Source organism: Balaenoptera acutorostrata, chromosome 4, assembly GCF_949987535.1.
Source record: "Balaenoptera acutorostrata chromosome 4, mBalAcu1.1, whole genome shotgun sequence".
Lineage (NCBI taxonomy): Eukaryota > Metazoa > Chordata > Mammalia > Artiodactyla > Balaenopteridae > Balaenoptera > Balaenoptera acutorostrata.
This window is the reverse complement of record NC_080067.1, coordinates 96625678-96649815: the sequence shown is the minus strand read 5'-3', so window position 1 is coordinate 96649815 and position 24138 is coordinate 96625678. Positions and strand designations below refer to the sequence as shown.

Here is a 24138-nt window from a genome sequence, read left to right as displayed (position 1 = left end):
GAAAATTATAAATATAATGAGATAAGGAGAGAAGTACAGAAATTTCATGCTTCTGACATTTGGAACAATTACTGTGAAGTCTGTGTATACTATTAGGTAGGACCAGTCAAATAAAGTGACATTTTACAAAAATTCTGCCACAGAGGAGGTCTAATCGTAATGGCTTTTTAAAATGCCACGAGAAAATTCTTATTCTGAAATATTTTATTTAAAGGGAGATTTTCCTTTGTTCAGTAGTCTAAAACCTAATCACATAGAAAAAGTCCTCAAAAGTCTATTTTTTTAATATAGAAAATTTAATATAGGTAATAGCTGTATTTTTAAAAACAATTCTAGAAGGTAGAGAGGCTTGCTGTTATGGGAACAGTAAAATTCCAGGTTAAAAGCTTCTTTGGCCTGTACAGTTTTCCAGATCTACATGTGATGTGCTCTTAGGGTTTTCAGAGAGAAATTATATGTTCTTGAGATAGCAGTGAGCAAATAATAACAAGAAAAATGTTTGAGTTTTCTCCTTTTTTTCTCAGTCTTCTGATTAACTCTGAATCTGCCACAGTAGATTTTTGGCGTTATCAGGTCAACATTTTTATATGCTACTGTTATTAAGCCAAGCTTGGTTCTGTAATTTGTGTCTCTGATGAATAAAAGGGATAAAAATTGCATTTATAGCTTGATTCTTTTTCACATAAATGATCAGTCCTATATTTTCTTTATACCCAGAGTACATTGAAATGCGTTACATATTTGGGATAAATTTTAAAAAGCAGTGTTTGTTATTAAAGAGTTTATGGATTAAAGAACCAAAATAAATGTATAGGCATACCTCACTTTATTGCAGATACTGCATTTGCAGATATTGCATTTTTTTTTACAAATTGAAGGTTTATGGCAACCCTGCGTCCATCCAGCAGGTCTATTGGCAACATTTTTTCAACTGTATTTACTCGCTTCGTATCTCTGTGTCACATTTTGTTAATTCTTGCAGTATTTCAGACTTTTCCTTATTATTATATTTGTTATGGCGGTCTGTGATCAGTGATCTTTAATGTTACTATTGTAATTTGGGGAGGGGGTGCTACAAATCACACCCATAGGAGACAGCGAACTTAACTGATAAATGTTCTGTGTGTTCTGACTGCTCCACCAGCCAGCAGCCCCCCCTCTCCCTCATCTCTCTCCCTCTCCTCAGGCCTCTCTATTCCCTGAGACACAACAATGTTGAAATTAAATCAGTTAATCACTCTGCACTGGTCTCTTAAGTGTTCAAGTGAAAGGAAGAGTCACATGTCTCTCACTTTAAATTGAAAGCTAGAAATGATCAAGCTTAGTGAGGAAGGCATGTCGAAAGCTGGGAAGGGCTGAAAGTGAGCCCTCTTGCACCAAACAGCCAAGGTGTGAATGCAAAGGAAAAGTTCTTGAAGGAAATTAAAAGTACTATTCCATTTAACACATGAATGATAAAAATGTGCAACAGTCTTATTGCTGATATGGAGAAGTTTTAGTGGTCTGGTTAGAAGATCAAACCAGACACAACATTCCCTTAAGCCAAAGCCTAATCCAGAGCAAGGTCATAACTCTGTTCAATTCTATGAAGTCTGAGAGAGGTGAGGAAGCTGCAGAAGAGAAGTTTGAAGCCAGCAGAGGCTGTGAGCCTCTTAAAGCTCTGTTCATGAGCTTTAAGAAAAGGTACCATCTCCATAACATCAAAGGGCAAGGTGAAGCAGCAAGTGCTGATGTAGAAGCTAGAGCAGGTTATCCCAAAGATCTAGCTAAGATACTTCATGAAGGTGGCTACGTTGAACAACAGATTTTCAGTGTAGATGAAACAGCCTTCTATTGGAAGAAGATGCCTTCTATTGGAAGAAGATGCCATCTAGGGCTTTCATATCTAGGGAGGAGAAGTCAATGTCTGACTTCCAGGCTTCAAAAGACAAACCCACTCTCTTGTTAGGGACTAATGCAGCTGGTGACTTAAATTGAAACCAGTGCTCATTTACCATTCAGAAAATCCTAGGGCCCTCAAGAGTTAGGCTAAACCAACTCTGCCTGTGCTGTGTAAGTGGAGCAGCAAAACCTGGATGGCAGCATATCTGTTTATAACATAGTTTACTGAATATTTTAAACCCGCTGTTGTGACCTACTGCTTAGAAAAGAAGATTCCTTTTAAAATATTACTGCTCATTGACAATGCACTTGGTCATCCAAGAGCTCTGATGTAGATGCACAATGAGACTAATGTTGTTTTCATGCCTATTAACACATCCATTCTGCCACCCATGGATCAAGGAGTCTCTTCGACTTCCAAGTCTTATTATTTAAGAAATACATTTTGTAAGGCTGTAGCTGCCATACATAGTGATTCCTCTGATGGATCTGGGCAAAGTCAGTTAGTTGAAAGCATCCTGAAAAGGATTCACCATCCTAGATGCCATTAAGAATGTTTGCGTTTCATGGGAAGAGAGCTAAATATCAACATTAAGGGAATTCCCTGGCGGTCCAGTGGTTAGGACTTGGCGCTTTCACTGCCAAGGCCTGGGTTCGATCCCTCGTCAGGGAACTAAGATCCCAAAAGCTGTGCAGCGCGGCCAAAAAAATAAAAAACAAACAAAAAAAATAAACATTAACAGGAGTTGGGAAAAAGTTCATTCCAACCCTCATGGATGACATTGTGGGGTTCAAGACTTGCATGGGGGAAGTAACTACAGATGTGGTGGAAATAGCAAGAGAACTAGAATTAGGAGCTGAAGATGTGACTGAATTGCTTCAATCTCATGATAAAACTTGAATGGATGAGGAGTTGCTTCTTATGGATGAAAAAAGAAAGTGGTTTCTTGAGCTGGAATCTACTCCTGGTGAAGATACTATGAAGATTGTTGAAATGACGAGAAAGGATTTACAGTGTGGCATAAATTTAGTTGATAAGCAGTGGCAGGGTTTGAGGGGATTGACTCCAATTTTGAAAGAAGTTCTGCTGCGGGTAAAATGGTATCAAATAATGGTATTGCATGCTGTAGAGAAATCATTCGTGAAAGGAAGAGTCAATTAATGTGACAAACTTCATGGTTGTCTTATTTTAAGAAATTGTCACAGCCTCCCTAACTTTCATCTGCCACCAACCACCCTGACCAGTCAGCAGCCATCAATGTCGAGGCAAGACCCTCCATCAGAAAAAGGTTGAGTCACTGAAGGCTCAGATGATAGCATTTTTTAGCAATAAGGCATTGTAAAATTAAAGCATGTCCTTTCTTTTTTTTAGGTATAATGTTATTGTACACTTAATAGACTACATTATAGTGTAAACATAACTTATATGCTCTGGAAAACCAAAAACTTTGTGAGACTAGCTTTATTGCAGTATTCACTTTTGATTGTGGTGGTCTGGAACCGGACCCGCCGTATCTCCGAGGTTTGCCTGTATTGAGCAACACAGCCATCAGGGAGTGACACCCTACACCCCCCCCACCCCACACACACACACTCAAAATAGCAGCCTAAGCTTGTCTCTACTGACACCCAGTGAAATGTAAGCATAGAAGTCTTATTAGGAAATAACCCCATAATAGTGAAGGAAATGGAAACGAGTGTTTCCAATGAATATGAGATTTTAGCAAACAGAAGCTGAAAAACAAATGAAGCTTTTTAATCAAGAAAATATGGTATAAGCTTAAAATATGCTAACCAGGGGGCTGTAGAGAGCCAGTCCGTTCTACAGTGTCTAGCAGCTTAAGTGAACACTTTTCCTTTTTACTTTAAAGGAACAAGAAAGAAAAAATAGAAGAAATAAAAGTAATAATGTTCACATCAAACTCTGGGAAGAGCTAAAGAGAAGGCAGTTAGTTACATTGAGTTAAGCCTTTATGATTCATATCAGTGAGTTACTATCTGAAGATGAAAATGTAATAAAGTATAAGTATTTGATCTAGAATTTCTAGAAGTAATCTCCAGGACTGAAAATTTCCATAGTGTTATATTTTTAACTTATTTTAATAAAAATGTAAAGCTAAATTAAATTTAAAAAATAAAGGCAGGGAGTGATACATTTCAGAAATGGAAGGGGAGATTATTCAACACATAATATATAGAACAGCTTGGAATAATATTGGAAAGGTCGACATTTCAGTATTGGACTTAAGTGAGCACCAGAAAGTCATCTTGGCTAAAACAGAAAAGATGGTTTGGGGAATAAAAGAAAATAAGAAAAGTTAGGCAGAGTAATCTTGGCTGATGAAAAGGTTTGACGGTATCAATATCTATTTAGTTGAATGAATGAACTGAAGGCAAACTTTCAGATGTTTGGGAAGTAATATTAGACCTGGGTCTGTGGTTTTAGAATGCCTAGTTCTTTTGTTGGAATGAGGAGATATGACAGTAGAGTTACGACCAAGCCACGTTTTTCTTTGCCTTCCATCCTGTAAAATGGAACTAATGATACCCACTTGTTTTTCTCTTTCTGACTTACTTCACTCTGTATGACAGACTCTAGGTCCATCCACCTCACTACAAACAACTCAATTTCGTTTCTTTTTATATACACTACCAAATGTAAAACCGATAGCTAGTGGGAAGCAGCCGCATAGCACAGGGAGATCAGCTGGGTGCTTTGTGACCACCGAGAGGGGTGGGATAGGGAGGGTGGGAGGGAGGGAGACGCAAGAGGGAAGAGATATGGGGATATATGTATATGTATAACTGATTCACTTTGTTATAAAGCAGAAACTAACACACCATTGTAAAGCAATTATACTCCAATAAAGATGTTAAAAAAATAATAATAATACCCACTTGCTTCTAACTCGTAAGACATCTATGAAGATTAATTAAATAAAACCTGTAAGGCATTTTACCTCTCCTGAAAAGCATTCTTGTAGGTACCTAGAATTATTACCATAATTTATTCTTGGTATTTCATACTTAACTTGAAAGCTTATATTATGTCAGGCTATTATTCCTACAGGCTATAGTATGTTTTACCAGCAGCGTATTCACATTGAGCAAATAATCTGTTCAAGGTTGTGTAGCTATGAAGTGACAGAATTAGGATTTGAACCCAGGGGGACTAGCTTCAGTCTTCATATAGCCTACAGGGACCTTTGTGATTCAGTCCCCACCCACCTGACCTCAACTCGGGCCACTTATGCAGTGGTGTCTGCACCCTTACGCAGCCATTTCACGAGTGCTTTCTGGGGACCAAGCACTGTACTAAGCACTTACTCTGATTATCTCATTTCATCCTTCCATGAGCCTTAAGAGGTTGGTTTATTATTCCCCATTTCATAAATGAGGAAACTAGGCTAGAGAGGTTAAATAGCCTGTCTAAGGTCGTAGAGCAAGAAAGTCATTATACTAGGATTTAAACCTGTATATTTTCCATTAAGTAATGAGATGGGTGAAATCTTAGAGAAAAGGTGATAATACCAATACTTGTTAATGAGTATGTCTATATTTAAAACACTGAGTTTTAAATTTAAAACAAATATAGATTTTTGATAAAATTGAAAGTTTTCCCCTTTCTTATAATATCTGGTATCAGTGAAGTAGGGAAAATTATTTTACTGCCTGTTGGTACATTTGAGCTAGTTTCACATGTGCCTCTCTTAGGCTACTATATTTGACTACTCCAGGATGCTTAAATCCACTGAATTCCAACCCTACCCCCAACTCTTGCCCCCTTCTCACTGAAGCTGTTAATTTCCCTTCTCACAGTTATATAGCTTTTAAACATATTTTGTGAGGAAATACTATACTTAAATTTTACATTAAATAGGCTCTTTGAGCTTTCTCAATTCTGGGTAGAAACCTCTCCTTTTTATGTCACTGCTCACTGCCCACTTTGCCTGGAACTGCCCATGCAGCCCAGCCTCTTCCATCTCTCAGCAGTGGGGCTCAAAGCCCAAAGAATCAAGTCCTTCTACCCAACCTGATTGGCAAGCATCTGTCCTCGTTGAGTTCCTAGGCCGCATTGCTCAAGACAGTGGTGAACTCACATGCGCCCTCGGTCTCCCAGAGATGGTGGGAAGGGGTAGTGGGGAAGGTGGGCAACAAGTGAGCGGGAAAAGAAAGAGGAGAATAGAGAACAAGAAGGTAAACGAGAAGGGTGGTACTGTTGCTGCTGCGTTGTCGTTGAGAGCATGTTTGTATACATGACTGCATTCTGTTCTCACAGTGTCCTGTGAAGACATCAGTAGCATTGTTACCTGTTTAATCAAATGAGGAGACTGAGGCAGGAAGATGGCTATGGTTTGTCTCAACTACTATGGCAGTTTGTAGAGGTGACCTGGAGTCTGTCCTGGACTTCCATCCTAGCGCTCTGCCACACGGCTTAGAATGATAGGAAACTTGACTCTGGTAGCCCTGGTGCCCTGAGAAAAACCAGGGACTTATCCTTCCTCTCCGCCAAATGACTTGACTTACATTCTGATTTTGAGGAGCTCACAGCTCTACGCGGTGCTATTGGGTTGTGCTCCTCAGGGTGGCCCCGTTCTCTCTCAACTGTAGCCCAATCCTAGTGTCTGCCAGTCAGGTGCGCTGCTTTAGTCCTCAGGTGCTCCTTAACCTCATTTAGGTTTAATTAAGAGTGGCTTCATTTTAGTCCTTAAGTAGGTTTTGAAGGACTAACTTGTATGTAATATACTTACACTGAATTCACCTGTGTTTAAAAGCTCAAGTCCATTTCAGAGCTTCATTTAACATCTCATATTAAATGCAAATTAAGTAATCACTCAGGTCCTCCGTTATAGAAGGATACCTGGCAAAAGCTGCCAATTGTAGGAAAGCCTGGGCCAGGCTGAATGAGGGTGAGAATCAGATCACTGGGCCTTGGAGTCACACAGGATCTTTGTCCTTGAACTCTGAAATGGAATCCTCTACCCCCAACCCCTCTCCTCCGGAAGAAGACAACCCCGCCTTCCACCGCTGCCTAAACAGTCTTCCTTCTCTCATATTCGCTTTTTCGGGGAAAGGCTTTAACTTACCTTAGGAACACTGGCACTGGCTGACCCCTCTCCCTCCGCCCTGACACCTTTCCAGGCAATTACTGAGCCCTGGCAAATGCCATCTCTGATTTAATTGGGGCCCCGCATCTCAGCTGGTTTATTTCCTTAACCTTCTAATTGGTCTCTTGCCTCCAGTCACTCCCCAGCCAAGGTCATCCTGCACTCCACTGACAGAATTATTTAACTACACATCTCTCATCATGCCGCTCCTCTGACTGAAAACCTTGGCTGACTCCCCATTGCCTCCAGCCTAATTTTCAGACTTCTTAACCCAGCATTCAGGTCCCTCTCAGTCTGATTCATCTCCCACTGCACTCCCGGGCATCTCAGGCTTCAGCCACACAGGGAAAGTCACTGCTTCTCACACACACAGGGCACTTCCTCCATGCTTTTCCTCCTGCTGTGACCACATCCTTTCCACAATTCTGGTGTTCCTGCTAGGGAGATCTCAGATGCTACTTACCTTACTTCTTCCATCCGTCCCCAGAAAGAATGAAGGCTGCTTCTCTGTCCTCCCACAGACCTTTGTAATATTCCACCAAGAGGCACGTCCATTCTTAATGTGTAGCTGTCTCCTGCATTGAAATGCAAGCAACTTAACGGCCAGACACATCCCCTTAGTCTCATTTTATTCCCCAGCATATAATGCACACAAGTGGGATGTAAGCTTCTTGAAAGAGAGCAGCAGTCTTTGTGGCTGGTATGTAATGGGTGTTTGTTGAATGTTTGTTGAAGGAGTGAGTAATCAGTAAATGTTTAAATTAGCAAGAGCAGGGGTGTGGAGTTCAGATACAACCAGTGTACTTCATCCCTTTTGTTGACTATGTGTCCATCACAGTCCAGCTCTGTGTCTGTGGTCTTGTGCCTTGCGAAGTAGGAATGGGTTCTTAATAAAACCTAGCTTTCCAAACAGTGCGTCTGAGTGGCTTGATCTTGTTTTATATCAAGGGGCTGGATCATGTTTCTATGTCTCTCGTTATCATGATGTGCATTTTACCTGTGGGAAAAAAGTATTACCTCGTCGTAATTCTTAATTCTACTAATCATTCCCCTTCCTTGGTTACTGAGAATTATAGCTAATTTAAAGGGAAGATTGGATTTAAGGGAAGTTGAAAATGTATGTGGTTAACAAAACTACTTTTAAAATCCCCGTAGCAGTTTTCTTTATTGGGCATATAGCAACACCTAGTGGCTTTATGGATTATTTCAGAGACTATTTCTAAAAAGAGCTTCTTGGGTTTTTTCCTCCCTTTATTGAATCTCTACTTATTTGGTATTTTTTCTTTCCTCTTAATTGATGAACAGATATCTTTGATCTCTATATTTTGTTATGTTTAGAAAGTAAGCTGGCTTTAGCTGAAGAATGGATGTTGAAGAATGATGTTTCTCCATAAAAAGCATACCCCACCTAATAAGTAATTTATGATACTGTAAATACAAACAGCAAAGTGATATTGCAAGGTGACAACATCTAGGATCCTCTAATAACTTTAAACAGGAGTCTTCTGCGGGAAATAACGTCTTCCTTCCATGTGGATGTAATGCCAGATTTCTTTGCCAAACGTTTACATGTGTGCACAAATATATACACTTGCACTGGATGCCTCATTTATCAAACACTCAAGAATGAATTCTACCTCAGTACATTTTCCATGTCATTGAACCATTTTTACATTTTGAGATTTTAGATGGAAATATGTCTAGCACGTATCGCATGCATTTCTGCCTTTTAATAAGGGATATATTTTATAATTATTCTTATCTTGACAACTTAGAATCACAGTTATAAATATTAACTACTATATTTAGGAAAAACTTTAGGACTACTTGCTCTATTTTATTATTATTTTTTAAATTTATTTTTTAGCTTTCGTGATAATCCACTTTACTAAATAACCGAGATTTTTAAAAATTTTAATACAATTTTGAAAGATTACTTTCCATTTACAGTTTTTACAAAATATTGGCTATATTCCCCATGTTGTACAGTACATCCTGAAGCCTATCTTACACCCAATATTTTGGTTATTTGTTTTAAATAGACTACAATGCTTTATAAAACATTTGTGTTGTAAATCAACTATGCTTCAATAAAATTTTTTTAAAAATTTGTGCCTACAGTTTTTCTGTCTTTTCGCTCTGTGTCTTCTTGCTGGTGGCATTGTTTGTTTTGCAACGCTCTTCCTTTTTTTTTTTTTTAATTTATTTATTTTATTTATTTTTGGCTACGTTGGGTCTTCGTTGCTGCACGCGGGCTTTCTCTAGTTGTGGTCAGCGGGGGCTACTCTTCGTTGCGGTGCGCGGGCTTCTCACTGTGGTGTCTTCTCTTGTTGCAGTCGCAGAGCATGGGCTCTAGGCGCGCGGGCTTCAGTAGCTGTGGCACGTGGGCTCATGGGCCTAGTTGCTCTGTGGCATGTGGGATCCTCCCGGATCAGAGCTTGAATCCGCATCCCCTGCAGTGGCAGGTGGATTCCCAACCACTGTGCCACCAGGGAAGCCCCTCTTCCTTTTTCTTATCCCCACTCTTGGCCCCTTCTGATTTGCTGCTTCTGTTAATTCTGTGGCCTAGAAAGTCAGGTAACCACACAGCTTAGTAGTAAGCCAACTCTTCTAGCTCCTAATTTTGTGCTGTTTCCATTATACTACAGTGAAAATAAAGGCTAAATCTACAGTGCTTTAAAGTAAGAGTAACTAGATTTTAAAAGGAGACGTTATCCACTACAGTAAAATGCATAGCCTCAGTGACTGTAATTGCTGTTTTAACCATTGGACAGCCTTTGTTGTGTGATTCCTGGCCTGGTCATTGAGATTCCTCATATTCATAAACACAGAGAATCAAGTCAGTCAACCAGTATTCCTTGTGCATCTACTGCGCGTCAGGTGCGTGGGGAGCACAAACACGCACGCATAGACTTCTCTGATTGCATAGTACAATTGACATAACGTGTAGGATTATAGATGTCTTGATAAGTATTTACATTTGAATTCTCCATACAAATAGAGAGTTTTATTTAAGACCATGCATCAGAATGATTGCAGAGGGTCTCATTTAACTTTAAACCTTTATGACTGGCTGTATAGTCATGGCCATATTATCTATAATGGCACTTAAAAGAAAGTTGACTTTTCTTCTTACAGTTAATATGAACTCTAATTGAGCCATAGGTTAACTAATCTCATAAATGATAACTCTCTCATGCATCATGGGATTAGAAATAAAAATATGTGTTCTATATTATATAAGCTTTATATAGGGTAGTTACCCTATATGATAATATACTTAATTCTAAATATCTCCATAGCTTTCTGTCATGTGTACAACCTACATTATTAAAGTTTTATAAAGTCACTTTATAATTTTTGTTTAGTCCTAGGCTCTATTTTATTTTATTTTAATTTTTGGCCACGCAATTTGTGGGATCTTAGTTCCCCGACCAGGGATTGAACCTGGGCCACGGCAGTGAAAGCACCAAATCCTTAACCACTGGACCTCCAGGGAATTCCCTAGGCTCAATAGTAAACAAAATTTTGATTATTTACCAAGATATCTAGGGGTTAAGCACACAGGATTTCTTTATAAACCAGGACAGTATTGATTTTTTTTCATTGTTTAGAAATTATAAAGATACAGTTCATTCAAGTATTCCTTCCAATAAAGGAATTTTTTGTGGCTAGTAATTTCAGGATTTGCTGGCCTTTTTTAGTATATTTTGTGTCTCCTTGGCTTCAAAGTTTTAGAAAGCAAATAAACACTTTTGGACTTTTTGGCACACTAGTTTTCAAATAGTCAAGTGACAGGGAGGGAATCAGGCTTTGACAGCCAAACCACAGGTGGCAAATTAATTAAAGCTTCTGCACCTTTTCTATGGAGCTTATCACTGGAAGAAGTTGGCCATTACCCTTTCAAATCCAAAGGTGACAATTAAAATTTTAAATGCTTGCTCCTGCCCAGTGGCCTATGACGTTGTTAGAGAAACACATCTTCCATGTCTACTGAAGAAGTTCAGTGAGAAACTCTAGATTTAGGAACATAACCTGGGTGACTGCCAGCTCTTTCCATAGATTCAACCATCTAATTTAATCACATGCGGCTATTAAAATTATATTGGAAAAGGTTTAATAACAGGAAAATCAATGCATTGTTAAAAACGAACATTTTGTAACTGTAGTACATCATCCCATTTCTGTTGAAAACATTATCTATACACACAACTGGAAGAATATACATGGAATATTACCAGTGCTTATCTTTGGGAGATGATTTTTCTTCTGGTTTTTTTTTTTTTTCAGATTTTCAATAGTGATCTTGGATTATTTTGTTGTCAGAAACATGTTATAAAAAGTATTTTTAACTTTTATTTTTCCTCTAAAGTGAAAGATAACTTGTTCCCTAAGACTCTCTAACCTTGTCATTCAGGAAAGGAGAGAGAGGGGACACACTGTTTTGGTATTTGGAAGACATGTTGTCAATTTTGATTTAGTTGATTCAACAAATACTTGAGTATCTACATTGTGCCCAGGCAATGTTGAGAATTCTGCATTAAACAAAATCCCTGGGAGAAGATGGACCATAAACATATATTTATGTCTTGTGGTGGTCAGTGCTAAGTGCTATAATAATAAAGAATAAGGGGATTATTGAATGTTGGGGAGTAGAGATGTCATTTACCTGTCTGGTCCTACGTTCCTTTATCTGTAAAAAGGGTTAGATCAGAGGGATGCTGAAATCCTTCCCCTCTAACATTCTATGACTCCTATGACTTTTGAATTATAGGCTACTACCTAAGTTATTATTTCACCCAAATGCAGAAATGGGTCAATTTTTAACATTGAAATAAAGAGGAATTATGTATCCTGAGAATAGTACTTGATAAACAGCAAGAATTTTTAAAAAAATCAGTGGTGTTTCTGTAACTATTGTTAATAATGAAAATCACAGGTAAAGATTGTAGAGCGTTAAATGTTTACCCAGTGTCGTAAATAATATACAAGAATATATTATAAAGGAAATTTCTCTTAGGAAAATAGTACTAACTTTTCTAAGATTGGGGCTTGTATATAAATACATGAAAACCCTGGAAAACAAAAATTGGACCTTAGTTTTGTTTTCCCAAAAGGTTTATAATCGAAACTCATTTGCGTTTTCATGTACTCAGGTTATATGAAATAGTGGGGAAACACAGAACATGGAAGAAGTAGATATTCTTTGGATTTGGTTGCAGAAAGCCAAGAGATCAAATAGGCATCATTGTAGACATTTCTCTTTGGTTAATAGTAATTTTTCTGAAGTGCATTGTCCTGTCTATCTCCTACAATTTATGGCATTATTTAGTAGTTGAATGAATATATTAAACTTGATAAAACCTTGTGTAAGACTTTGCAGAATATAACTACCTTTTTGTCACAGTACTGCCTCAAATTTGGGGAGTCAAAACCATTCCTTTCTCAAATAGGAATGTTTTATGTGACATTTGTCTTCTGTTGTCTTCCAGAAGCTATTCTTGTGATGCCTCATACCACCTTTCTTTGTTTCAGATATCCTCTGGCACTTGCAGGCCTGATGTTTCAGAATCCTCTGAATTGCGTCAGAAGTCACCATTATTTCAGTTTGCCGAGGTAATATATAACAATTTATACTTAATGAAATTGTAAAGTGAGCTTAAATTTGGGCTGATGAAAGTAACTTAAAGCAAAGAAGGACCCTGTGTTCTTAGCTCAAGTAATCATAAAAGGGAAAATAGTACCAAATTATGGAACTTCAGAGTCTCTTAATTAAGGAATAAATATGTTTATAGAAGCTTAACTCATACTAAATATTATTATTTTTTTAATTAATTAATTTATTTATTTATCTTTGGCTGTGTTGGGTCCTCGTTTCTGTGCGAGGGCTTTCTCTAGTTGCGGCAAGCGGGGGCCACTCTTCATCGCGGTGCGCAGGCCTCTCACTATCGCGGCCTCTCTTGTTGCGGAGCACAGGCTCCAGACGTGCAGGCTCAGTAGTTGTGGCTCACGGGCCCAGCTGCTCCGCGGCATGTGGGATCTTCCCAGACCAGGGCTCGAACCCATGTCCCCTGCACTGGCAGGCAGACTCTCAACCACTGCGCCACCAGGGAAGCCCCATACTAAATATTATTGCACTTAAACCTCATCACTAATTTTTATTCATGTATAGGAAAGTTAAGAATATAATTGATCTATTTTTAGAACTTAGTCATTTATAAGATATTGATTTGTCAGGTATTAAATCAGAAGACAGAATTGACTCATGGTTATTGGCTGTGTGTTCCTTTGTATTTATTTTAAGTAAACTTCTCTTAATTGAAACTTTAGCATGCAGTTGGCAGTTTTCAAGATCTTATATCTTGCGTCAAACCTGTTTGGCTCAGTATGTCTCTGACATATTCAGAGATGATGTAGAAAAGCACATTATCCTTGATATAAAGTCTAAAGGTTAAGACTGCTTCCCCAAATATCTGCCTTTACCCTAGAACTCCATATGGAGCCATCATTGATTACTTTTTTCTAAACTTTAAACCACATGGTCTTCCCTTGATCATTCTAATTGTCTTTCACTAGACCCTCTTTCACACTGTCATCCTTCCTAATGTTTGCCCCTTGTGGTACAGTTTTGTACAAAGGAGAGCATATTTTAAGTTTCAGACTTTTTTCTCCTCTAGTGTCCTTTCCTGGTGGTTCTCAACATTTCGTTGGCAGAATTACTTTTCACACTGGCATATTAGGTCATTCCTTTTATGACATTGTTTATTATATGCCTAAATGTCCTGCTGATATCACCAGAATGTTTTAACATATATTTGCTCACATAATACTCCTTATCTATCACTTTCCTTTCTGCTCTCTGTGAGATGTGCCATGAATTCCAATTGTTTTTTATATTGTTTCCTCAAGAATTTAATGTAAGAGCAGATTCAGCCTGCACTTCCTTTTAAACAGTAGGTTTAGACATATTAAATAATGTTAGTCTCAACTTTGAAAGCAGAGATGCTTAACCAGTGATCCCTGGTGAAAGATGTAGTGAAATCTCTCAAATTTCACATGAAGTTTTGGGTGTGTTGACACATGTGCATGTTTTTGGTTACTACAGCAAACCAAAGATTCCAAAGAGATCCCTGACCCTAATCTAATATTTCTTCAGGAGCTCCCTATTCATGTCAACATCTCCTTTATCCCAATATTAATTCGGAGACACGTCCTTTTGTTTAAAAACTTGTGAAATGCTTTTCAAAAATCTAGATTGTTTATACCACTGGTTCTGTTTTGTTCACTGTCTAATTTAATCCTTGAAGAAATATATTGTAGGTCAGGCATTTCCTCTTACACAAACTATTTATTTTCTTTAACTTTTATAGAGGGTTGGTAGGAGTGAAAAGTCATGTCTGAAGTAAGACCTACAGTTTATAATTCCCAGGATTTCAGGAACATCCTTGTGGATTCATATCTGCAGTCTCTCACAGCTTGCACACGGAGGTCTTTTTTTTTTTTTTTTAATTTTATTTATTTATTTATTTATGGCTTTGTTGGGTCTTCGTTTCTGTGTGAGGGCTTTCTCTAGTTGCGGCAAGCAGGGGCCACTCTTCATCGCGGTGCGCGGGCCTCTCGCTATATCGTGGCCTCTCTTGTTGCGGAGCACAGGCTCCAGACGCGCAGGCTCAGTAATTGTGGCCCACGGGCCTAGTTGTTCCGCGGCATGTGGGATCTTCCCAGACCAGGGCTCGAACCCGTGTCCCCTGCATTGGCAGGCAGATTCTCAACCACTGCGCCACCAGGGAAACCCCACGGAGGTCTTTTGAAATGATAGGTTTCATGGTTTGACCAAGAAGAGTTCTACATCTTTACCCTGAAATATTTTCAAAGTACTTGGTTAGATCTTAGCCATTTATGACAATTTGTGTATGTCTAGTTTGTTAAATAGGATCTGGGAGATCTTTTTTCTTCTTACTGATATTTGTTCTAAAAATGCTTATTTGTCTGATGCAAAAGATATGGTAGAATTAAAATTTTCCTAATGCCTTCAGCAATGAATAGAGTCAATAATTCCATCAGGCTCTCTTGTAATTCTTTCTTATCCCTAAAACTGACTTTGATATTGTATCACCAACTGGCTCCATTGTTTTTCTAAACAACTTAATTTAATTAATATGAAAAAATGATTCCTGGGATTGAGGAGTCATGATCAAGCTGCATGTATTGCTTAGTAAGTTCCCTTTGATGGAGTCGGTGAGCACAGTTAATTGAAGAAAAAGACTTTTGTGGAACTGGAAATGGGCTGAATTTACAGTGCTCAGGCTTTCTGCTCTTGTGACTCATTTTCACCCTAGTTTGTAGTTGGATAGAAACTTTGTTCACTTTGAAACCAAAATTAATAACTGACCTTGCTCTCAAAACATCCTAAAAACTACTTCCATGTGGCCCTCAGAGCAAACTTTTAATGAGGCTATCATAATCACCAAATAGAAACAAAAGTTCTCCTAGCTGAAGCAAGGATGGTGTGACAGAATCCTCTATCCACTGTCAGACACCTGAGGGGCATAGGTGTGTGTGTATGTTGGATGGGAGGATGCATGGTGTTATAAAATAAAGAAATGCTGTTCATATTCAATAAACAATTTATTGAGTTTTGGTAGTGTATTCTATGTATTCTATGTATTCTAGAATTCTGTGTATTGGCAGTGTATTCTGTGGCTTATTTTCTTCTTACCATAATCCTGTAAAATGGGGATTATCATCATCATCATCAATTTACAGTTGGGAAAAATAAATCTCAAGAGAGATTAGCTGAGCTGCCCAAGGTCATGTAGCTAGTGAGTAGCAGAACTAAGATTCAGTCCCAGATACTCTGACGCACATGGTTTGCTTCTCCAACCCTGTTTCACAGCTGTCTCAAAGCAGAGAACAGCTTGAGGGGAGTGCTGTAGGGAGGAGAGAGATTTACTTGCAGCTTTCAACTTTTAATAATATGTTAGAAAATTCACTGAAATAAGGAAATTTATCTCTACAGGTGTCCTCAACTGCTATTTGATACATATCTGATACCCTTTCAAGAGACATGGCAAATGAGCCAAACTCAGTCTTCTTTGTTCTTTCCACATGTGTTTTTAGAAACATGGCCTTTGTCTTCGTTTATCATTGATACTGTTTTTCTAAGAGGGATTGAGGGTGATGACTCCTGTCTTAATCTTTATCTGTGTGTACAGTGGAAATATTTGGCAGAATCTATTAGTCTGTTATGGTAAAATGTACTTGTGCTTTAAAAATTATTTGTTTCCTTTCAGATATCTTCAGGTACCTCCCACCCTGATGTTCCTTCAAAACAATGTCAAGCATCAGCCTTGTTTCAGTTTGCAGAGGTATGGCCTTCTTTTTTGTTGTTATTGTTGTTGTTTTCTTTTTTTTTTGAATTTTTGAATTTTATTTTATTTTATTTTTTATACAGCAGGTTCTTTTTAGTCATCAATTTTATCCACATCAGTGTATACATGTCAATCCCAATCTCTCAATTCATCAAACCACCACCCACGCCGCCACTTTCCCCCCTTGGTGTCCATACGTTTGTTCTCTACATTTGTGTCTCAATTTCTGCCCCGCAAACCGGTTCATCTGTACCATTTTTCTAGGTTCCACATGTATGCGTTAATATACGATATTTGTTTTTCTCTTTCTAACTTACTTCACTCTGTGTGACAGTCTCTAGATCCATCCACGTCTCAACAAATGACCCAATTTTGTTCCCTTTTATGGCTGAGAAATATTCCATTGTATATATGTACCACATCTTCTTTATCCATTTGTCTGTCAATGGGCATTTAGGTTGCTTCCATGATCTGGCTATTGTAAATAGTGCTGCAATGAACATTGGGGTGCATGTGTCTTCTTGAGTTATGGTTTTCTCTGGGTATATGCCCAGTAGTGGGATTGCTGGATCATATGGTAATTCTATATTTAGTTTTTTAAGGAACCTCCATACTGTTCTCCATAGTGGCTGTATCAATTTACATTTCCACCAACAGTGCAAGAGGGTTCCCTTTTCTCCACACCCTCTCCAGCATATGTTGTTTGTAGATTTTCTGATGATGCCCATTCTAACTGGTGTGCGGTGATACTTCACTGTAGTTTTGATTTGCATCTCTCTAATAATTAGTGATGTTGAGCAGCTTTTCATGTGCTTCTTGGTCATCTGTATGTCTTCTTTGGAGACATGTCTATTTAGGTCTTCTGCCCATTTTTGGATTGGATGGTTGGTTTTTTAATATTGAGCTGCATGAGCTGTTTATATATTTTGGAGATTAATCCTTTGTCCGTTGATTCGTTTGCAAATATTTTCTCCCATTCTGAGGGTTGTCTTTTCGTCTTGTTTATAGTTTCCTTTGCTGTGCAAAAGCTTTGAAGTTTCATTAGGTCCCATTTGTTTATTTTTGTTTTTATTTCCATTACTCTAGGAGGTGGATCAAAAAAGATCTTGCTGTAATTTATGTCAAAGAGTGTTTTTCCTGTTTTCCTCTAAGAATTTTATAGTGTCCGGTCTTACATTTAGGTCTCTAATCCATTTTGAGTTTATTTTTGTGTATGGTGTTAGGAAGTGTTATAATTTCATTCTTTTACATGTAGCTGTCCAGTTTTCCCAGCACCACTTATTGAAGAGACTGTCTTTTCTCCATTGTATATCCTTGCCTCCTTTATCATAGATTAGTTGACCATAGGTGTGTGGGTTTATCTCTGGGCTTTCTATCCTGTTCCATTGATCTATATTTCTGTTTTTGTGCCAGTACCATATTGTCTTGATTACTGTAGCTTTGTAGTATAGTCTGAAGTCAGGGAGTCTGATTCCTCCAGCTCCTTTTTTTTCCCTCATGATTGCTTTGGCTATCTGGGGTCTTTTGTGTCTTGATACAAATTTTGAGATTTTTTGTTCTAGTTCTGTGAAAAATGCCATTGGTAATTTGATAGGGATTGCATTGAATCTGTAGATGGCTTTGGGTAGTATAGTCATTTTCACAATATTGATTCTTCCAATCCAAGAACATGGTATATCTCTCCATCTGTTTGTGTCATCTTTGATTTTTTTCATCAGTGTCTTATAGTTTCAGTTTGCAGAGGTATGGCCTTCTTTAAAAAAAAAAAATTATATATATATATACATATATATATATATATATATGTATATATATATATATATACACATTGGGTTCAGAAAACTTATTGAGCTCAGGAAGTATTGGAATGGAATTTTATAACATATAGAGAACTTTAGGCATGACTCTTGCCATTACTAACATAATACACATGGGAGGTTACTTACTGCTTTTTGCTGCCTTTGCTCTAATCACAGATCAGCTCCAGAATTTATACCCATTTTACAAGCATTCATTAAAGAGTTCACTCAGAATACACACTTTCCAGTAATTCATTTATTTCATTTTGCCTTGTTTTTAACTTATTTTAAAAGCTTAGGGGGCTTCCCTGGTGGTGCTGTGGTTGAGAGTCTGCCTGCCGATGCAGGGGACGCGGGTTCGAGCCCTGGTCTGGGAGGATCCCACGTGCCGCGGAGCGGCTGGGCCCGTGAGCCACAGTTACTGAGCCTGCGCGTCTGGAGCCTGTGCTCCGCAACAAGAGAGGCCGCGATAGTGAGAGGCCCGCGCACCGCGATGAAGAGTGGCCCCCGCTTGCCGCAACTGGGGAAAGCCCTCGTGCGGAACGAGGACCCAACACAGCCATAAATAAATAAATAAACAAATACTTAAAAAAAAAAAAAAGCTTAGGAAAATTGTCAACGTGAAGGCCATAGCATTCCAATTTATTAAATTTTTTCAATAGTGAAATTAGATGCTGTAGTTGATGAATAACTCTCACAGTGAATGCAGGGGTGAATAGGACCTGTTAGATCATCAGTGCTTAGCTTTGGGTGTGATGTAGCTTCAGCCAGTATTTTTATTAGCATTTAACCCTGGGCTTAGGTCAGGTCAGCTCATGCAGGATCTTAGATTTCTTCGGATTGTCAGCCAGAGAGAGAGGGTACACACTAGAGAATATTTTCTTGGTTGGTATCATGAGAAGGCAAATCTGATAATGCTTGATTTTGCCACAAAAGCCCTGGCCTCAACCATATGCTCATTTCTAACAAGCACTATATGACAAATAGTAAAATATATCCCTTTTGTAAAATTAAGATGCCATCTGCTTTAGGTCTTTCCCCATTTTCCTTTTTATTAATTTCAACCAAAAATGCATATAATAAACTAAGCAATTTTTTTATAAGGTTGAGAGAAAATGACAAGCAGGACTGTTCTGTTTAATATTGATGTATTGAATCACTTTGATTCATTTGCATAAAGAGTGCTGCATAAATGAAATGTAAAATGATATCCTTTTGGCAAGAGAAAACCCAGCATGTTACTTCAAAAATGAGAAAAAATTACTTTTAGTGCTTACATTTAAAAAAAAAAAATGCTGCTTCCTCTTTGGACACTTGTGTCAACCACCATGACTTGATCCAACCCTCTGGCCTGTTTATCTGTTAGGCTTCTCTGCCACAGTATTTGCTTTACTCGTTGAGGGCTATTCTATAAAACTGGTAACAAAAATATCATATAATGGTATCATTTCATGAAGAACAATTTGCTTGATGAATCTGAATAAATTAAGATTTTATCATAATTTTTCATTATGATAAACAGGCTTTTCTTTTCATTGTCTGGGGAATAGTTTTGTTTAATATTTCCTTGCTTTCCTCTAGTCATTGACATCCTTTTACTTGATACTAATAATTTTTTCAAAGGTAAAAAGAATTTTGACATGATGACTATAAATTTATTTATTTATTTTTTTTTTCCAAACATCTTTATTGAAGTATAATTGCCTTACAATAGTGTGTTAGCATCTGCTTTATAACAAAGTGAATCTGTTATACATATACAATATGTTCCCATTTCTCTTCCCTCTTGCATATAAATTTATTTTTAATGTTGGTACCTGAGCAGTCCCATCCAACCTTTTAGAAACAGCTCCTTCAAAACAATTTATTTGCCATGTATTCTTTTTGATTAAATTCTACACTCTGTAGCATGAGTATCAGAACGTAGTGGCTCGTCTTTGACACATCTGATATTTACATATGCACTATTTACCAAGAGTTTTCAATTTAATTAAAAATGTTTGTATGACATACCTCAGCTGATGCATTTCTAACAGGTATTGCCACTCAGAGTGTGGTTCTTGTTTAAGCGAGATCACCATCAGATTTATTAGGCGCCTCAAAGCCCTGGGCAGCTCTGAGGAACCAGTTTGATGGTGTAACAGCCACTGTCCTGTGATTCTGGAGAGTGAGATCCCATACCTCTCTTAAATTAATTTGTTCTTACTGCTTAGTACACTCACTCCTCAAAAAGAAAGTTTTTTCTGGGGAAGAACCTCTTCTTACTTATGAGGAGTTGTGCAGGGAGACATTTCCAGATGTTACTCCTCTCCTCAATGGCACTTGTCTTCTGAGGGTTTTTGACTGTGCATTTATAAGATTTGAGGAAGCTTTAAAAAAATTAATTTGAAAACTTATTATGAGTTGTTTCAGGCATCATTAACAGAGGAAGGCATGCATGATGGAGAAACCAAAATAAAATGTTCTGCCCTAGAATCAAATACAGTTCCCCTTCTCAACTCTGTATATTATTTTTCCCAGTTATATTTTGCATAGGTTCACAATTAAGAGCCCTAACAATTCCTAAGCAAATTAAATTATTACATACTTAGTTGTTTACTTGTAAATGTTATATGTGATTATACAAGAAAAGTACAGTACATGGTTCTCTAAGGATATTTGTGACCTCCAGTTGCTTTCCTCAGCTGACTCAAGAGAAGTTTCAATCTCTTTCATGTTATGATCTGACCATATTGTCAGCCCAGTACTGGGCTGGTTTATTCAAAGCTAAACAATAGCTAACTAGATGAACTAATAAAAGTATCTACTACAATCTGCTATGAGCATATCTATTGCAGTAGAAATAGAATAGCCTATAATTACTGTGATTGTATCCCTAAAACTCTTATAATTATTTCATAAAACACCCATCACCTTTGAGAAAACACGAAGACTCTTGAAATTCTTGTTCTAATTAGTCTATAGCAGAGTTGCTCAAACTTTAAAATACACCAGAGTCACCTCAAAGGCTTTTTCAAACACAGATTGCTGAACCCCACCCCCAAAGTTTCTTATTAAGTCTGAAGCGGGGCCTGAGAATTTGCACTTTCAACAAGTTTCCTATTAGGGAACCGCAGTTTGAGATCACTGCTCTGTAGTTTGCAATTTTTACCGCAGGTTATTAAATCAGCATTGGCAAGGCACTTTCTGGTATCTCTGGGACCTTACAGGGAAAGGGTTAAGTGAGGAAGGAATGGGCAGATAATAGAAATTTACCCAATGGGCCACTTTATACCCCTCATCCCTTTTCAGAGGGATTCTCAGTCCTATTATGTGCACTTAGAGAAAAGTAGGTGTTTGTATAATTTAGGAAACAATTTACTCTTTAAAAATGTTTAGCTTTGTAATATCACTTTAAGATCAGGGTTGCAAAATTCTTAGAGCCCATTCGTGTTAATTTCATTTACAAGTGTTCATAACTCTAGGAAGACATTAGCTATTGGTCATTTATCGTGTAATACAATTATCCTAGAAACGCAGTTGTTAAAAAAACAGTAAGCCCTGGGCATTTCTTTAAGTTGAAAATATTTTTTCTTTTATGTCTTGGGTCTCCGTGTCACAAGCTGAGAAGGATATCTTTCCTTCTTAACCAAATCTGATAGTTTTAAAACCCATTGAAGGGCTTCCCTGGTGGCGCAGTGGTTGAGAATCTGCCTGCTAATGCAGGAGACACGGGTTCGAGCCCTGGTCTGGGAAGATCCCACATGCCACGGAGCAGCTGGGCCCGTGAGCCACAGCTGCTGAGCCTGCGCGTCTGGAGCCTGTGCCCCGCAACGGGAGGGGCCGCGATAGTGAAAGGCCCGCGCACCGCGATGAAGAGCGGTCCCCGCACCGCGATGAAGAGTGGCCCCCACTTGCCGCAACTAGAGAAAGCCCTCGCACGAACCGAAGACCCAGCACAGCCAAAAATAAATAAATAAATAAATAAATAAATAAATAAATAAATAAATAAAATTAAAAAAAAAAACCCATTGAAGTAACCTGCGTGGAACCATAAAATTGAATAAAGAACATTTTGTTTGTAGGTTCCTGATAAATGTGTATGTTTAAAGGGAGAAAGATACATCTGCTTTACAAGATCTAGAAAGAAATATAGAGTGCAGAGCCTGTTTTCCTCGCATTTCAGCCCGTCTCCCATTCTGTATTGATGCTCATAATTCATCTAGATTCAATTTGGCCCTTCTGAAGAGCCATCACTCTGTTTCCAGGCTCTGATCCATTAAGTTGGTCAAAGTGAGTTTCCTATCTGCATTTTTTGTTGTTTGCAGGTAGAGTGACACATCTGTCACTGTTTAGATCTCGTTTACTGAAGACTAATGACCAAATGTAATGCCAGAAGGGAGCTGTTGTCTTCCATTATTTAACAAGTCTGGAAGCCTTGCCTGGTCTACATATCCTCTTCTCTGCCGTGTGTCTGACTCTTACACCTAGAGTATATCTTTGCGTTGAAAAATTGCATATTTACTTTGAAGACAGGGAGCTAATCTGGACAATTTAGACAAATAGATTCGAACGTTAAAACTTTCCTTAGAAGGCTTTTACTTTGCCAATATAAATACAACCGTAATCTCACCAAGGTATCGTCACAATTGGATATAAGCAATAGGTGCACATTTAATGCATTCATTTTCATGATGGAATGCCCAGTATGGTACGGAATATTACACTCAACACAGACTCCGTATACTCAAGCTGCAGCTCATCAGTGTGAAAGTCTGACATGGTTTATTGGAAGTGTTAATATTTCTTTTACGGTAAGGAAGACCAATCATCTCATATTGTTCATTTGTTCTCTGATTCATTTATTCACTCAACAATTGTTAGTCATCTCCTCCCAGGCTACAGTGTTTATGATACCCCTCATAATTGCAAAAGCCTTCCAGCTAATTTGCTTTTGATCTTTACCACCTCTTTCCTTGGTGTGCTCCCCCACCTCAGTCAGCTATAAAATTAACAGTTTTAACACCCAGGGTGATAATTTTTCTTGGCACTTTTGCTGTACATCACATACTTTGAACACCCACCCTGTTTATCAGAACATTCCACAGTAGGCAGAGGAGAGACTACAGTGGAGTTAACAGATTAGCAAGCACCATCCAACTTGAGGAAAATGAAAAGCATAGCCATGAACATACTGTGCAGTATGGCCCACTACTGCCCCCTACCCAGGAGGGTAGCATAACACACACTTCCCACCACTAGCTGACCTGTCATTGAAAAACATGTATTAGCTACATTATTCTTACTTCAAAGGATGTGTATGTCTCTTAAATAGAAAAAGAAAACAAACAGGGAAATGAACAATGGTATAACAAATTGGCATTACACAAGCTATGCTTATATTAGAAGCCATCAGCGTAAATGAGATTACTGAGAGAAAATGTGTAAAGAAAAAGAGAGGGGCCCTAAGACAAAACCCTGAGGGAAAACATTTAAGTGCTCTCTATAGAAAGGAGAGCCAACAAAGAACAACAGCAAGGAGTGGCCTGAGAGGTAGGAAAACAAGGACTCTGCAGTATTGGAAATCCAGAGGAGACTCTCAAAAGAAAGGTTAGCTATGCCCAGTGCTGCAGACATTAACATATATTCAACCCCCTGCCCCCAATTAAGAAGCCAAAAGACATTTTTAGAAAGTATATCTTACCGCTAAGTTGTTCTATGAAAATTTTATTGTTAGGTGATTCTAGAAATGTTGGACTGCTAAAATATGTTGACTCTCCCCTAACATCCTTTGAAAATAAGGCTTCCAGCAACCTTGAGCATTTAAAATACTGCCCTGTACCTACAAATAGGTAAAAATCCTCCCATAAGTGATGAGGAAAATAGTTCTCACTAAACATTAGGTGATGGTTTCTTTTGCAAGGCAAGGAACCATTCTCAAGCCTCGACTCGAACAGCTGTGCATTAACTCAGCTGGCAGGTAATACATCCGAGCGGTCA

At 38.2% G+C, this 24138-nt stretch overlaps 1 protein-coding gene across 8 annotated transcripts in view; it reads left to right on the top strand.

Annotated features, from left to right (window-relative positions):
• Positions 1-24138, top strand: part of BBX (BBX high mobility group box domain containing) — a 284858-nt gene that overhangs the window by 207370 nt on the left and 53350 nt on the right. For all 8 annotated transcript variants that reach the window (XM_057545012.1, XM_007187142.3, XM_007187145.3 and 5 more), the window contains 2 exons: positions 12525-12605; positions 16283-16357. In XM_057545012.1, coding sequence (XP_057400995.1) covers positions 12525-12605; positions 16283-16357 — 156 coding nt within the window. The remainder of the gene's footprint in view (positions 1-12524; positions 12606-16282; positions 16358-24138) is intronic.